Source organism: Tursiops truncatus, chromosome 12 (genome assembly GCF_011762595.2).
Source record: "Tursiops truncatus isolate mTurTru1 chromosome 12, mTurTru1.mat.Y, whole genome shotgun sequence".
NCBI classification, from domain to species: domain Eukaryota; kingdom Metazoa; phylum Chordata; class Mammalia; order Artiodactyla; family Delphinidae; genus Tursiops; species Tursiops truncatus.
Window position 1 is genome coordinate 6,006,397 of NC_047045.1, and position 17,781 is coordinate 6,024,177.

The following is a 17,781-nucleotide window of genomic DNA, read 5'->3' on the forward strand; positions in this document are numbered from 1 at the left end:
GTTCGACTGAAAAGTGTCATCCAGAGAATCAGTTTTGAGGAGAGCTAAACTAAACGCCGCTTTGCCTCTCAGCAGGAAACAAGCAAATAAATAAATAAATGCCACATCCTTGAAACCTCGGGGGCCGGGCCCTTCGACACCCGCACCCTCGTCTTTCTTTCTTAAAGGGAGAAATACAGTTGTTTGAAGTGGCCCTGCAGGCGGGGGCTGGCGAGGGCTGGGGGTGGTGGCAGCGACAGTTCAGTGATTCATCTGTGATTAGTTAGAATTAAAGGAGACTCCGTACACCAAGGCTGAATGATTAAAATAAAGAGCATTACGTTGAGGGGGCTTTCTTGAGCCGGCTTGAAAGCGAAATCAGAGCCATTTCCTCACTCTTTCTAATCCTTGATGAGCACAGAAATGCAGACTTGCACCGTCAAATAGATGGAAGAAAAAGTACCGGATTTCATTAGGAAAAGAAATAGACCCCTTTTTGAGTTGGCGATTATAAAATGAAGCCCCCTTTCATGGATGGAATTCCTAATTTAGACACTTATTGTCACATTGGCTCTCAACGCCTACACTCTATCCTGAAGAACACTGCGCAGACCTGCATTGCCTGCAAAGTGCTACAGCAAAAAAAAAAAAAAAAAAAAAGAGAAAAAAAAAAAGGAAAATTCCTTCCAGAATTTCTTATAACTTTCCCTATTTTTTAACCTTTACATGCTCATTGGCTTCATTTTCTCAAGAAGAAAATACATTATTCATTGAACTGTATGTTTGAATTAGGAAAACACTGTTTTGATAGTCCCCGCAATTCTGATGTTATTTTAAACTGCTGTTATATGGAGATTTTAGAGTTGGGGTTGTTTTTGCTTATATCAAAACTTAGAATTTGTATTATGAACTGGGGAATGCAGATCTGTCTTCAGGGACTTAAGTCACTGGATTTTGTGTGCATGCGTTGGTGTATGTTATGCAACGGGAAGGAAGAGGGTTTCTATCCTTTGGTTCAGAGAGGACCCAGGCAAAGACATGAAAACTCTTAATTATCTATATGTCTGTGTGTCTGTCTCTGTTTACAGAACAGTGGAAGAGACTGCAGCCTAAAGACTTTTAAAATTAACTTGGCATCACTTAGCTCAAAAGCTAACAAAAAAAAAAAAAAAAAAAAAAAAGCAGTGTCATTTATTCTAAGAAATAACTTCTTAAAGGTTACAGCTGAAAAATATTCAAGTTACTTTTGGATGACAACTTACAGAGGTAAATATAACCAAGGATTACTGTATTATGCAAGGCCAGGTTAAAAAAATAGAGAAAAAAAGGAGCTTTGAAGCTGTTATTGGAGAGGGAACAATAGTTGAAATCAGCTAGGAAAGACAAAGCTAATATCTTTTATGTACCATGTGTAAATCTTAAATACCAGTAGATAACTCTAGATAAAATAGCCCTATTAAAAAAAAAATAAAGCTGAAACCAACTCAGTTACTGTGGTTCTGGGATTTTTCACGGACATCGCCTTTGGATACAGATATTAATATAGTGGTCTACTTTATATATCCCAAGAGGGCATGTCACATTGAAATGACTGCCTTCTCAATGATAATGTCCAAAAGCAGGTCTTCCCTATGTATCTGCCCTTTCTTGGATGATGGTTTACAAATTCTGTTAATCCACACGAATACCTGTATTTTTGCACAGGAATTTCCCACCAGTTCACCCAGTGGCCCCTGCGAAGACGATTTGGGTGATGATGTTTCAGCTGCAACAAATTATCATTTGTGCTTTTAAAATTGAGGCTATCATGGATCATAATTGCTTTTCACATTTAAAAGAAAAAAAATAATATGCCGATAGCTGTTCTCCGATTATCAGATTAGATTTTGTGTGGTGCTGTTTACTGCAGGAAGAGGGCTAAGGGGGGAGAAAAGGTTTGTATAGGCTGCTTAAAAATATCTCAAAAATTAACATTTAGGCTGTTACATTAAAAAAAACAAAAATTTCCTCTTCTTTCAATAGAATCACCACGCACTTGAAGGAAATCTTGGTAGATAAATTAAGAGCATTCCTATTAATAATCTATTGAATATTATTCTTATATTGAATGTAGGGAATTTGGCCACTGTGAATGACCACGTGAGGGCGCTGTTCACACAGCAACAGATAATTTTCGTGCGTTATAAAATAAAAATTACCTGCCCTTCTTTTAAAAAGGGTTTTTTACTGAAATCTTGAAAACAGCTGGCTGTGATATTGAAAGGAGTTTCTTTTTTTCGATGCGCGTAGACTCCTACTTGCATTTTTCTTTCATTGCCATCTTTACAGGCCAAATGACATAGGATGAAGGCTGTTCGTAACCTGCTGATTTATATATTTTCCACCTATCTCCTGGTTATGTTTGGATTTAATGCTGCCCAAGACTTCTGGTGTTCAACTTTGGTGAAAGGAGTCATTTATGGATCGTATTCTGTAAGTGAAATGTTTCCCAAAAACTTTACAAACTGCACTTGGACGCTGGAAAATCCAGATCCAACCAAATATAGCATTTACCTGAAATTTTCCAAAAAGGACCTTAGCTGCTCTAACTTTTCCCTCTTGGCTTATCAGTTTGATCATTTTTCCCATGAAAAAATCAAGGATCTTTTAAGAAAGAATCATTCTATAATGCAACTCTGCGAATCCAAGAATGCTTTCGTTTTTCTACAGTATGATAAAAATTTTATTCAAATACGTCGGGTCTTTCCAACCGATTTCCCAGGATTACAGAAAAAAGGGGAAGAAGATCAGAAATCTTTTTTTGAGTTTTTGGTATTGAACAAGGTGAGCCCAAGCCAGTTTGGTTGCCACGTATTATGCACTTGGTTGGAGAGCTGCTTGAAATCAGAAAATGGGAGAACAGAGACCTGCGGGATCATGTATACAAAATGCACCTGCCCTCAGCACTTGGGAGAGTGGGGAATCGACGACCAGTCGCTGGTTTTGTTAAATAACGTGGTGTTACCCCTGAATGAGCAGACCGAGGGCTGCCTGACCCAAGAGCTGCAGACCACCCAGGTCTGCAATCTTACCAGGGAGGCCAAGCGACCGCCCAAAGAAGGTAAGCGCCGGCCGAGAGGGGGAGCTGGGCGGGGAGTGGTGCCGGGGGATGGAGTTAAAACGTGCTGTGTCACACACCGGCCCAACCCTTGCCCCTTTCCTCTGTCACCCTTGGATTGATTTGACTTGTGATCTTCCTAAAGCTAGTTTTACGTTTCAAGATTTGAGAGATGGGGCGGGGAGGATGGGATAGCGCTCAGCAACCTGACGCCCGGTGCGAGTGGCATGTTCAGGGGAAATGAGATGCTAAAACGTGGAGCCAGTTTGCGCCGGAGGTCGGTGAGGAGGGATGGGTGGGGGGCGCTTTATTAGGCTGCAGCCCCTCTGGGAGACGGACACACACACACACACACACACACACCTGTGAATGGATCTGTAGACTTCTCCCTTCACCTCCGGCCCACCCTCCCTTCCGTGACCCCTTTCCAGGTTGGAACTTGGGGCTTCGTGACCGAAAGGTGACACAAACTCAGTGGCAAGTCTGTGTGGACCAAATGACTTGGCGACACAGGAGGGCGAGGGTGCCCCTCCTCCCCAGGCCTGGGAAGGAGCCCACGTGCCGGGTTTTTCGTCCAGGGAAGCTCACTGGGGGTGCAGACTCGGGTCTCCGGGCAGTGAAGTCACGTGGCAGGGGGAGGGGGCGGAATTAACACAGGCGGGTCCTGCAAGACCTGGTATCCCGTTCGCGGGTACCCACGAGGAACGGGAGCTCCTCAGAGCCGAGCTAGATGCAAAAACAGTGCAACAGAAAGGAGAGATGCAGAGGAAGGAGAGAAAGTACAGGAGTGATTTACAGCTTTCACCCAGACGCTGGAGGGGGAGCTGCCCCGGGATCTGAGACAGTGGATTATGTTTAATAAGGCAAAAAAGCTGACACATTTTGAGAGAAAATGACTTTCCGGTTTGGAAGGTTAGGGCATGCGTTCCATTCGTTTGAGGGCACTGCTGGTACATAGTCGCTTCTGCTCCCCAGCCCTGCACCCAGAGAGTGTGTTGAATTTTTATGCAGGAAGTGTTTTCCGATCGCCACAAAGATCCCTGTCTGTGGAAAGGCACAGCCAAGCTCCAGTCCCTCTTTCCTCCCCTCTCCCAACAGAAGTTGTCTTTGTGGCCAATATAAAATTGACACGTTGTTGGAGAATTTTCTTTAAGGGTAGCCAAGGTTTTGTAAGGGGCAGGGGGTGGGGAAAGAGAGAGAAAAGGGCTTAACCAGCGAAAAGCGGTGATTTTTCTTCTGAAAGCATTTTGGGGGATGGGAGTTACGGAAGAGCCATGGCACAAGGGGCAAAGAAGCCTTAGAAAATAAATGCAGACTAATGGCACTGGGAAAGGGGTGAAAAACCTTTAAGATTTCTACAGGTCAGTGTCTCCCTAACAGCTGTGACTGAAGAAAGCAAAGTGGTTTTAAATTACAGGAGTTCTTTTCTCCAGTATAAATCCCAAAGAAGCACTTGCAACTGCAGGGATGGTGTTTAACACCATTTAAAACCAATTAATGTCCCCTAGAATGAGAAGCTACAGTACGCGAGGAAAGCGTGATGTTACAAGCTGGCTAATAAGACAATTAACACCAGAAACTAGTTTTTGCTCGTTTGTTTTATTGCTGTTCCAATAAAATTGAGAAAATCTGTATCTTCAGTAGTTAAAATTTTATCATCAAATTGACTGCAGATGACAGTGGAAAGAGAATCCAGGTGTACAACCCTTTTTTGTGAATGGTGACAAGTGACAAAAAACAAAGTCGTGTGCACACTAAGCATGATTTTCAGAGATTTGCTGGTCATGATCATGAGATGTGGGTTAGGACAATGCTGGAATTTATAGAATTTGGACTAGATGGCCATTCGTTTTAGTATACGACGAAGAATAAGAGTGATTTTAGACATTAGATGTTTAAATCATGGGGGAGAACGTACATTTCTTTTGGCTAATTAGCTGGCGAAATGAGAACGAAATACCTCCACAGACCATTCAAAGACTGTATGAAAATTGTTAGCACGTTAATAGAACTGACAAGGAAAAGTTTATGTAATGGGGAAGAATATATGCTGTATCAGTAAAATTGCACAGCCTATAGTCTCTGTATTCTACATTTGTGCTCTTGAATTGTTTAGGTGTTCTGAGTCAGAAAGGTAACGATAAGTAATTCCTGATGACATAATTGTAGCTGATGCATTTATAAGTAAGTCTTATAAAATATGTGTATAGCACTCTTTCCCTCATTCAAAGAAGACCTTTTAGGCTAAGCTGCATTGTAGGAAAGGACTGTGAAAATCTGCAGATGCGTAACTTAGTCAAATTTATGCAAAGTACATTACATCTTAAATAGTTGATATAAATGATATGTAAAATCTTATGAAAGAATTATTTAATACTATTTCAAGTACACTACCACGTAATGATATTCACAGGGCTTGAGGGCTATATGTAATAATTACATATAGTTGTGCTACTCATATCTAATTTTATTACAAAATGTCTTTACTTTATTTGGTTAACATGTAATCCCAACTTCTAAAATGGGGTTTTAAAAATTCCACTTATATTTTATAGTACTTTATGATTTCTATTTTCTATGAAAAATAAACCATCCTGTAAATCATCAGGGGAATATATACAAAATTATTCTCCATGGTTTTTGACTCCCATTTTATTCACTGTAATAAGTACTGACTCAGAAGCTTAGAGTAGAAATATTTTGATGCTTATTATATCATAGAGGTGGCACAAAGTTGACAGAAGGGTCTTTACACTCAGTAAACGCAGCTTCAGAATTTTTTTACGTGATGCTGTTAGTGATGGCAAAGGTATACTAAATACTGAATATTTTGGAATATGTGTCCACTGGAATTATCATATTTAGTTAGTATTTGAGGAAACTATGGGCTCCCAGCAATGGGATATTGATAGGATTTCTACTAAGATATTTGTTAATAATACATTCATGTACTTAAGAATTTCATAGCCAGAAAATAATAAGATGACTGTCACTGTTTGAAGTGACAACACCAACAATGACAAATTTTATCTTGAATACGTTATAAAAGTAAATTACTGAATGATGCTTCATTAAAGTGTGAGATTTTAGTGTTTTTCAGTGTCTTCCTATTTAAGATTGCATTTGACATATTTGAGGGTGCCATGTGATTATAGAAACTTTGTTGTCATTTCCCAATTTTTACGTGAAGTTTTGAAAACCAAGTAAATCAACAAAGTGAAGCCTTTTAAAAATAATGTTGTCTTATTTCAGGCAGTTGTTTTAAAAAAGCTGTCTACATACAGTGTATATAACCATTTTTAAAAGAAAACTCCAATAACGTTGCTATTTACCTGGTTTTCAGATATGAGTATGGGGCAAGACTGACATTGATTCATGAGGTCTTTAATATGTTTTATAGGACTCTTACCAAAGATGATTCTGGACTATCTAGCTAAAATATAAAAGGTGATGTATGATCTTATTTCTTCGTACTTCACTTGAAATAAGTAATTTAAACAGTTTGGAGAGAAAAATTCCACACCAGCATATCTAAATCACATAATAAGCCTTAATGGAACCTTTGTTTCCTGCTTACATCAATGGAGCTACTTATGTGAAGGGAGATTGGGATCCCTGTATAGATTCCAGGAAATCTGAACACACACACTTATTTGTCTTTTCATTCTGCCTCTGCTAATCCTTGGTAATCAGCCGCCCAAGGGAAGTCTCATCATGTGCCTGTGTGAAATCTAGCCTGTGTTTGTGTGTGCATTTGCATGTCTAGAGCAATTTGTGTGTTTCATTTTAAGTGTTTTCATTTCTTTCTACCTTTGCTGTTTTTGTCCTCAGTACTGCTTCAGCCACCTTTCCCCTTCCTCTTTACCCTCCTTTGATCTTACTTCCTTTGTAAATGCGGTGATCCCACACTCTTTATCAGAATGTAGAAAGATCTACTGAGTATGTTGTATGTGACAGTTTGCCCTGCCCCTTGCCTGGACCCACAGCCCTTTGAACATACTGTGCTTCTGTTCTAGCGCATATTTCCATTTCTTTTTCCATCTTCCTCTACTAGTCTTGCGAGTTCTTCAAGTGTACAGACTTGGTCTTCCAGTAGTCTAGCACAGTCTAAACAGACCTTCAATAAATATTGGTTGAAACGAATGTTAAATGAACAAAACAAAACAACTCAATAGGAAAGATAGCAATAAATTGAGACGGCTACCATTTATAGCATTTCCAGTTCCATTAATGTATTATTTATATAACAATACCTTATCTCAAGGTATTGTTTAATAACATTTTTAAAAGAACAAGAAGAATGGAGTCATTGAGAAATAGTCTTAATTACCTATGTGTTTATTTTAATAGATTAGATTAATGATAAATAAAACTTTCTATACACAGCTGTCTGCAAAAACAAGGGTAAGAAAATTTGCCAAATTTCTATCTGTTTAATTGCCTTCATTTCCATCGACATTTCTTTCTTCTGGCTCTAGCATTACTTCTCCAGAAATGACATTTCCCAAATCTTTTCTTCCACAATTTGAAGAGAAGCGTATGCAAACTCTTTCCGAGAAAGAGGAAGAATACTTGCAGGTCAAGTTCAGTGCTTCTGTTACCTACTCCTTTTACTTACGTTGTAATCTATACATATAGTAATAGTATAATATTACTAAAATTGTAGGCCTGGCCAAGTAAGATGCCCTAATTTTTACTTTTGCCATTGTAGAATTTTGTCAAACAGTTTAGGAAGTGACTCAGATATATAGTATTAATAAAAATTCCATCATATGGCAACATTCTTTTCGTAGACAGTAAATTAAAATAGTAACAAGAAAATGTTTGTGTATGCACGTGTGTCAGGCAGGTTTTGTTACTGAGTCCAGGCTCTCTCTGCTTGCTGCATGACAGGGCAATACATCGGAGACGAGGTGTTGAGACAAGGAATATGACTTTATTTGGAAAGCTGACAGACCAAGAAGATGGCAGACTTAAGTCTCAAAATAACCACCTTATTGGGGTTTGGATGCCAGTTTCTTTTATAGCACAGAGAGGGGGAGGAGATGAGGAAGTAAAGTAAAAAGGCCATAAGTCTTGCAAATATCCCCTGGAACGGCCAGCCTCGAGGAAGGGAGGTGCTAATTTCTTCTTTCTTGCAGCCATCCACCGGTGGACAGGGTCAGGATGCTTCCCTGAACAAAGGCACTTTGGTTTAACATTCAGGCAGAGGGGCAGGGTTCCCTGAGGCAGGCCATTATGTATAGACGGTGTCCTTTTAGAGAACAAAAGCAGCAAAGGAAGGCAAAGGTTAAAGTAAAAGAAACAGATCCAACATGGAGTCAGATTTGGTTCTTCCCCGTTACAGTTTTATTGGTGGCTGTAGATAAATGTGCCGTAGATTGGTTTTCTTCAAAATTGAGATGGGAATTTTACTTTACTTAGAATCTAGCTTCATGCATTCCTATGCTTCATTTCCTAATAGAAGTGATTTTATTGTTAAACGGAATACTTTTATAGAATATAGGTTTCTTTAGAGTCACTTTGATATGTATTTCTTGTAAAAGTCATCTGGCCCTTGGATCGAAAATCAATGTTTGTTCAAAAATCAGCCTTTCTTACTTTTTCAAAATACCACGAGCTGGGTTTAAAGATTCTGAACAGAGAGAGCCAGTTTTAAACCTGTATGTCCACCTCAGAACTGTGTTCTGCTGTGTCAACTACTTCCCTTCTTGGGTTGCTAGTAATGCTTATTCCTCAGGGTACAGAAGAACAGGATATGACATTATGTAGTAATAAAAACAAAATGAATAAAATTAATGGCTTGGAATATTTTAGTTCCTGTCAGCCCTGTGGAAATGTCTTACTAATTCAATTAACTAATACAAATCAGAGAGGTGTGTTCAGTTTTTCTAACTGTGGTCACTTCATTGAAATGAAAGGTGTATTTTGGTGTAAGATGCACTTGGGCCCTGAGAGTGACTCAGCCACCTCGTAGCATCTTTGACAAGAGACTGTGCTTACTGAGCTTGACTCAGCAATCTATACTGTAGTGGCGTGTTGTATTAAATGAGATTGCACATGAAAGACACTTAGTCAAATGCTCGAGTTATATTAGGCCCTCAATTCAGTTTTTGAAACCTCTTTTTTATTATCTTTTAGCTACAAATGATGGAGGATTGATAATATAATGAAGTAGGTTGCCATTTAATTATTTGAACTTTTTTAGGAATTTAGGGCATTTAACAAAGGGTCATTAAACATCTTGAAGTTATGTCTGTTTTGTATTATATAAAGAAAAGGTCCCGGGCTTCCCTGGTGGCGCAGTGGTTGAGAGTCCGCCTGCCGATGTGGGGGACACGGGTTTGTGCCCTGGTCTGGGAAGATACCACATGCCGCGGAGCGGCTGGGCCCGTGAGCCATGGCCGCTGAGCCTGCGCGTCCGGAGCCTGTGCCCCGCAACAGGAGAGGCCACAACAGTAAGAGGCCAGCGTACCGCAAAAAAAAAAAAAAGAAAAAGAAAAGAAAAGGTCCCATTTCAATACCTTTGTGCTGATGGTGGCATGACTAATACATCAAATAGACCAAGCTAGTGCTGCGAGACATCCCAGGGCTAGGAAGCTGTCCTTTGGATATCATTGCTGATCCTTTGTAAAGTCTGTAAAATTTAAATGTAAATTAAACAGTTTCCAAGTATTTTACTCTGCTGCATTATGCAAAGTTAAGTTCATGTTTTGAGATCTGTTTTGTAAAGGAATTATCTTGAAACATTAAGCCTATATTAAATCATTTGGAAAAAAGTAGAACTTTTTTGGCATTTTTTTTCCCACTGAATTATGATCAGTTGTTATAGGCCAATGAGCCCTAAGAGTCCCCCAAAGGCTTGCATATTCAGGTATTGAAAAGAAGATTTAAAAATTTTGTTACTACTCATTTGCAGCTTCTGATATTTTCTTAAAGCAGAATTACAGAATGCCATCTATAAGACTCCATAAAATGCTAACTGTTGTATGTTCAATTAAATGCTAAATGCTGTATGTTCAATTATCTTTCAACTGTCATTCAGGAATTTTGCTCACATGCAGAGAATGACCAGCTACATATCTGATAAAGGTTAATAATAATTAACCTTTATAATAATAAAGTAAAATATTATATTATTTATTATTATAAATATATTTATAATATATTATAAATAGAAAAGTAATATATTATATAATTATTTTTATTATAGATATAATATATTTATATTAAATAATAATAAGTAATATATTTCTAATTTGCAAAGAAAGTGCAATTAAGTAACAAATGCATAGTAAATACATTAGTATTTACTAATGTATTTGAGAGCTATTTCTCTCAAAACTAATTCCCTGAATAGGTGTCTTTTCTGAAATCCGACATGTTTGCTGATGTGCATTTTCGCATTTTCCTCATAACCAACCCCTTACGACAGCGGTCCCCAACCTTGTTGGCACCAGGGACAGGTTTCGTGGCAGACAGTCTTTCCACGGTCGGGGCTGGGGGAAGGTATGGTTCAGGCAGTAATGCAAGCGATGGGGTTCGCTCGCTGGCCGGCCACTCGCCTCCTGCTGTGCGGCCCACTAACTAACAGGCCTCTGACCGGCACCTGTCCTCGGCCCGGGCGTTGGGACCCCTGCCTTACGACACATTCCTTATGATTGGAACATGTTGTAAAATACGAAGGCCAAATGGTTACTCTTTGGTTTCTGCCATGTTAAGTGAACTAATTTAGCTGCTAACCTAATCTTGGCTATTACAGTCTCAAATTATTTGTTCTAGATAACAAGTTTCTTTGGAGGCAGAGTTGTTTGGGAAAACTGAGCAAATGGGTGCATGGATAAGACATTGGAACACTGATGGAACCAGATTACAATGTTGAGAATGCAGTTTACACGCACTTAGACATAATCCAAAGCATTAAAACAGTTGTGGAATCAACCAGAGAACGTTACCTTGGTGAATTACTTTTTAGCAATAAATATGTTAAGGTGATCGAAATGTCACAGAAATATTTGCTCTCCTGGGTAGTTCATCTTGGGTGAATGGTTTAGAGTATTTATTTCATGACATTTCTACTGATGTTCCTCCATTTTAAAATAATGTTTAAACATTTGATAAAATTTAAAAATTTATTTAAAAATTAAGTTCTATGCTTGCATATATAAATAAGGATAATTTGTTCTCTAATAAACTATTTTTAAAGAGAAGCTTCATCTACATATCGCTCTTAAGAAAATAAAGACGTAAAGTGGTTTAGTAAACGTTTTATAAATTAAAAGAGTATAATGAAACCTGCCGTTGAGAAAGTGCTTTCCAGTTTACAAAGTCTGTGGCACAAATTGTTTTACTTAGGCAGTAACTGTGTGAGACACCTGTTATCAACATGGGCTGCTTATACCCTGAAGACCGACCATGGCTTTCCTTTCTTTAAAAATTTTAATACAAATTGGTTCAAATGAAAAACTACAGAATTTCAAAGCTGTGAGTTTTCTCACTCTTTCTGGAACACTTGAATCTGAATCACAAATTCTCAGATTCATAAGGGGCTTTAGGCATTAGCTTAGTCCAAATCTTACCTAATTAAAGGAATCCCAATCTGCAGATGTATCATGGGAACATTATTTCAGCTGAACATAAGTGTTCTTGGAGTTTATATTTAATGCCATTTCTATAATGTAAAAGAGACACAGTCATTTAGGATGGTGGGATAGTTCTAATTATTTTAAAAAAATTACCTGGTATCCAGCCCAGACAATAATCAGAGTATACTTTGCTAGACTACTGAATACAGACTAGTCTGTACAAATCAGAGCTTTCATTCATTAGATTTTTTTTTTGTCCTATATTATTTAAACAAATGTGATGCAGGTCTCAAAAACCGATTGATTTTCAGTCTAAGCTCATTAAATTTAAAGAGAAATGTGTTTCAAGTGCAGAGTCTGTCCAGATTTAGCAAAATGATTTATCAAGGTCTGTCTTGGATTTTCATTTCATTATTTCTCTAGGGCAATCTGTGTTTTAAAGAAATAACAGGTCACATTTTTTAGTTATCCCATGGTGCACTGAGAAATACTGCTGTAGGTTGGGGCAGTGAGGTCAGGGTCCCTTCCCTGTACTGAAGGTCACGGCTCCTGTGGGGTATCCTTCCCCTGGGCTCTCTGGAGACCCCTCTCTCCTCTCACTCCTGAGGCCTGCCTGCCCCCTGATTCTCACCCCAGGACTGTACTCTTGTCTCCTTGGTTTCTCCAGCCTCTATCCATGCCTTGTGCTCTTTTCAAATTACTGAACTTGAGGACACTCTCTGTTTCTTACTAGGATCCTGACTGGTACAGGGGTGTATGATTTTGGTGGTGAGGTGATTTCTAATTACTTTGGGATTGGTCTGAAATCAGCATTTTAAGTTTTGATCTTTTGATCCTTCCTTTTAATGTGCTAAAGGTCTTATGTAATGATTAGCCCTTTTGGAGATTGGCATATGGGCCAGCCCTATTAAATAAATAAATACATAATAATAATTTAAAGAATTGAGTTAATGAAAGTGAAAACCAGTCAGTCATTTTTTAAAACTCAGTTGATGTGGTATTTTTTATACTTGGTCCTAACTCAGGATCAATATGTGTTCATCTTCGTAACTCCATTGAGTTTAGGCCCTCCTCCAAGAGTTCTTCTATATTTACCTGTTGGTTCGTTGATTACTTAGCTTGTTTTAAAATCACATAACATGTATACATTCATATACATCTTCCATACAATTTTTCAGTGTTGATGTGACCGCAGAACATTTAAACTGGCCTGGGTATTCAAAGAAAGTTTTGTAAGTTGGTAGTTTCAAGGCTCGCATATAAAACGTAAAAAAATCCTGACAGATTACTATTTAGTTTTAATTTTATATGATTATAATAATGGAAATATAAAATGAAAACAGAATTTCAGTTGCTAATATAGGTATCATTTTGCCTGTTGATTTCACTATACCCCTGAAAGCAAAGACAAAAACAATGAAAAACCCAACAAGACTCACACAAGGCATTTTTTCTTTCGTTTCATTGCAAAAAAAGAAACCAAGGCAGTTAAGTTTGCCCTTATAATTTCATTAAGAAAATTGCAATTTTTAACTCTTAACTGTGTTGGTCTTGAGGTGGCCCTTCACATCAAGGAGGTGTCCTGAGAGGCAAAAAGAAAAGTAACTTCAAAAAACCAAAGGGGCTAACCCTTTTCTTTTTTTTTCTGACCTTCTGTTTTCTGAATAGGTGGTACATAACAAATATTTATTATACAGTGGATGCTTTTGGAAATATTTCTTCTAATGTTGGCTCATAATAATTGTAATGTGGAAAAGAGGGCACCTTGGGAAGACAGAAATCTGTTTATATAATCTTTCCACATAAATCTGGAAAATTTTCAAAGATCTATTTCTGCACTGTAGGCTGAGAAATTCCAGTTTATTTTGGATTCCCAGAGAGGTCAGCTTCCTTTACAGAAATGTCAGCCTGTGGTCAGCTCTCTGGCTGGCCTTGGTTTTTGTAACTTAAGAGGGCAAACACTGTATATTTTTTAAGTGGTGCCTGAGAAATTAACCAAGTGCAGCTCTTCCATCTGAAGTAAATGCCAGGAAGAACTATTGTTCCATTTGTACAGCATAGAACTTTAATGCCTTCCTTAGCTTGTAATATAGTAACAATCCATTTTCTTAAAAATGTATGGCTTCTTTCTGTTTAGTGGTTTTCCTGGAGTTTTCTGATGACTATATTTTGGTGTTCGGTTGGTGATGAAGGGCATAAATGAGTTCTAGGCATTAATGAATATTACATGTCCTTGCCACTGGTCTCTGCATCCTTAGGCCAGAGAAACCACAGAGGTGGAGCTGACTAGAAGTTAATCCACTAAGTAGCAAGAACTGATTAATGCAAAAGAAATAAGTACGTGTAGGATGTGAATTAATACAGCTTTTTTTTTTTCCCCTTAGCAGTGGAAACTCTTTTTCTAAATAAACGACAGTATATTAAAAAAAAGATTTTTAAAAATAGAGCTGCGGGCTTCCCTGGTGGCGCAGTGGTTGGGAGTCTGCCTGCCGATGCAGGAGCCGCGGGTTCGTGTCCCGGTCCGGGAGGATCCCACATGCCGCGGAGCAGCTGCGCCCGTGAGCCATGGCCCCTGAGCCTGCCTGTCCAGAGCCTGTGCTCCGCAACGGAAGAGGCCACAACAGTGAGAGGCCTGCGTACCGCAAAAACAAAAAACAAAACAAAACAAAAAAATAGAGCTGCTTTCGTTGAGGAGGCTCAGAGCCTAGCTTAAAGGGTCTCCAGAGGTGAGACTGCCCCCCTTCTCCTGTCTGTCAAACTTGTGGAATGAGAGACCTGTTCATGACCCATCCCTAGTGCCAGTCCTGTGAACACTTCCCTCATGGTCTCTCTGGAGTCAGTTCGTCCTGGGGCTGCATGTAGGATTTCAGGATGAACACCCCAATTCTCCATCGTTCTGTCTCGTCATCTGTATTCCAAACTTCTTCCACCCGGAGTTCCCAAACCTGCAAATACGCTTATTCCGATCATACCTCTTGCTCACAGACTAGAGTTTACCTAGATAAAAATGAATATTGGTTTAGAATCCCTTTGGATCTTAAACTTTAATTGATAAACAGTTAGAAGCCCTAATGTTAAATCTTTATAAATGTACTATATTTTGATGGTGTTCATTCTGACTCTCTTCCTCAATGTTTTGTTAATCCCCAAACAGTTCAGTTGCAAAAGGTCAAACTTCTTGGAATAAACTAAAGTTATTAGGGCATGAGATTTATTTTGAGTTCCTTTGATTGTTCACACGTAATGGATATGCACAACTGAAGCAGGTTATTAAAACAATAACCGAAAGCATGTTAGCGTTGCCATTCCATAGACATGAGTGGATAGTTGAGGTGTTGTTAATGCTCTTCCAATAGTCCCAGCCTTCCACCATTCTGGGCACAGGTAGGGATTGTTTTCTGGACCAGTTGTGGTTGGATGGGGTCATGTGACCTGCTCTGGCCAATGAGTTGTGAACAGCAGTGGCACTCCTTACCTCTGAGCTGGGTCATTTCATTGCTGGAGTCAGACCACCAAGGTCACTTGACCTCTGGCAGGGAGACCTGTGCCAGAGAGAAGGGTCTCCTGTGTCAGCCTGCATCCTTGAATGTGTGAAAGGAGAGGAGCCCCCTCCCCATGCCCTTGCTGATCTGTGATGGTCCTGAAGACTGAGCCAGGAAGGACCTTTTCTGTTTTGAGACACTGGGGATTTGGAGTTTGTCTTTGTTCCTGCAGCCTGACCTAGCATATTCTAGCTGATACAGTGTCCAGTTAGGGAGGATTGGGGCACGGTGGTGCTAATGAGGGCGCTAAAAGGTGAAGAGTTACATTGGTGGTGTGTTCTGTAATTGAGCTGTGATGATGTGGTGACCAGACAGGTCTGTGATGTTTTGCGGAGAGGAACTCACCTACCTGCATTTTCTACAGTGTACTCTGGGGTAGCTGAATTTGTACTTATTGTTAGCAACACTCTGGACCTCATTTTAGGTAGTATTTATCAGTATTTACTTGTTTTAGCCTAATTAAAATTAATACTAAATTAACTACAATCAGTGTATGTTTAGATTACAAGAGACCGTTCTTCTGACATACTTTTAAAGTTATTGGGTTTTTCTATATTTTCAACTCACCCAGATTAGAGAGGGTATCATGGTCTCTTGCCGAGTCATGATTGTCAAAGAACTAAGGTGGAAGGATTCATTTTGGCATGGCAGTTCTTGCTGAAAGGTAGAAACTTGTTCTGATCCCTGTCCTTGATCTTTCCTTCTTTTCTTTATCTTAATTCTTCCTTCCCTCCGTCCCCCTCCTTCCCCTCTTCCTCTTTCTCCTTTCTTACTTGTTTTTTTTTCAGATACATAGGCTATGATTTATATGTGTTTACCTAGATCTCATATTGCAATAATTTGTAGAGAATCTGTTATCAATATACATGTAGGTGTTTGTGGTAAACAAATATTTCTAGGGTAGTTCAAGGGGAGCTAATAATCACTGCTTCATTAATCTTAACAGTTTTCTATAGCGAGGTTAATTATGTAGTAATAATTAACCTCCCGTTTGAGTAGGTAGGCTTTTGCCACATTGAGAAGCCTTGTTCCTTTCCAGGAGAGGTGGGAGGGAACAGTGAGCTGATGTGAACTTTGAACACACCTCTGAGCGTTCCTTAGCAGGAGTGAATGTTGATGGTACATGGGCAAGTTTTGTTACACTGGGCTGAGCCTTGCATTATTTCCCTGCCTCTCCTGTTCTCAAGTTTGGATTATAATATGCTCATTAACTATAAGAGACACACTTCAGGATTCCAACAGGGCTATACAGAACATTGAGCAACTGAGAAATTAAAACAAAAATGAACACAAACACTTTCTCTTTTTTTTTTCATTTTATATCATGTTCTGAAGAAAATCCAGGTATGCATTGAATTGTCAGTTTCCTTCCCACGTGTTTTATATCTGATCTGTGGGACACACACACACCCAGTCACTTATGCATGAATCTGTGACATTAAATTCTCACAGGTATTACATGCAATATGATTTGAAAAGATGAACGTTTTTCAATAGTTTGAGAATATATTCGCTGCTAAACTGCATTAATTAACTAAATATTTAATAAATATAAATCTACCTAGAGTGACTTATGAGAAGATCACAGGAATGATGAAGAATAAAGATACCGTTTGCAAGGGAAGCTTTAACATTTATATTGATATGTTTGAAAATGCTCTTGGAGTCCTTTTAACAGATACATTCAGAACAGTATTCTGTGGATCTTCTTGGAGATCAGAAATTAAAGTTTTACTTAGGATATAAGAGTAAATCATTTGCCAAGCAAGTTTCTAAAAGTTGAAAATAAATGTCAGTTCAAAAAAGTGAATAATTTAACTTTTCCATTTCTGAAAAATTCATATATATTATGTCATAACAAATTAACACTCTTTCAAATTCTTTTTTTTTTTTTTTTGCGGTACGTGGGCCTCTCACCATTGTGGCCTCTCCCGCTGCGGAGCACAGGCTCTGGACACGCAGGCTCAGCGGCCACGGCTCACGGGCCCAACCGCTACGCGGCACGTGGGATCTTCCCGGACCGGGGCACGAACCCGTGTCCCCTGCAGTGGCAGGCAGACTCTCAACCACTGCGCCACTGGGGAAACCATCACTTTCTCCATTTCTAGCAGAGAACATCATGCATCTCTCTAAACCTCGGTTTCTTGTCAGTGAAGAGGTGATTATTGTAGTGAGGTAATTGAGAGATTGAATGAGGTCATTAGTGTAAAAAGTTAACATGATTCTTGGACTGTGTAGTACAGGCTCAATAAATGTCACCTTTCAGTAATTGGATGATTCTGGAACCCTTTACTGCATGAGGTTTCTTTAGGCAACAAATAAAATTTTGATTTGTAATAAAAAAGTAATCAATTTATTTAAATGACCTCAAAGAAAGTCAACTGCCTCCTGGGTCATGTAGTCTGGAGAAATGCACTGTATCTTTCATCCTTTCTTCCCTCTGAAGCCTCACATTCCTGAGAAAAACAGTCTGAGTTAAGGTGCCGTATCTGTTCTCCTTTCCTCGTCATTTCAGAAGTGAATCACTCTGTTCCCAACATCATCGTTTTTCTCTTAAAACAGACTAGCCAGTGATATT

At 39.0% G+C, this 17,781-nt stretch overlaps 1 protein-coding gene across 1 annotated transcript in view; it reads left to right on the forward strand.

Annotated features, from left to right (window-relative positions):
* Positions 1–2,322: 2,322 nt before the first annotated feature.
* The window catches only part of ADGRB3 (adhesion G protein-coupled receptor B3), a 797,924-nt gene continuing 782,465 nt past the window's right edge, over positions 2,323–17,781 (forward strand). Inside the window, exon 1 of the mRNA XM_019929178.3 lies at positions 2,323–3,079. Within this exon, the coding sequence (XP_019784737.1) occupies positions 2,323–3,079 (757 nt within the window). The remainder of the gene's footprint in view (positions 3,080–17,781) is intronic.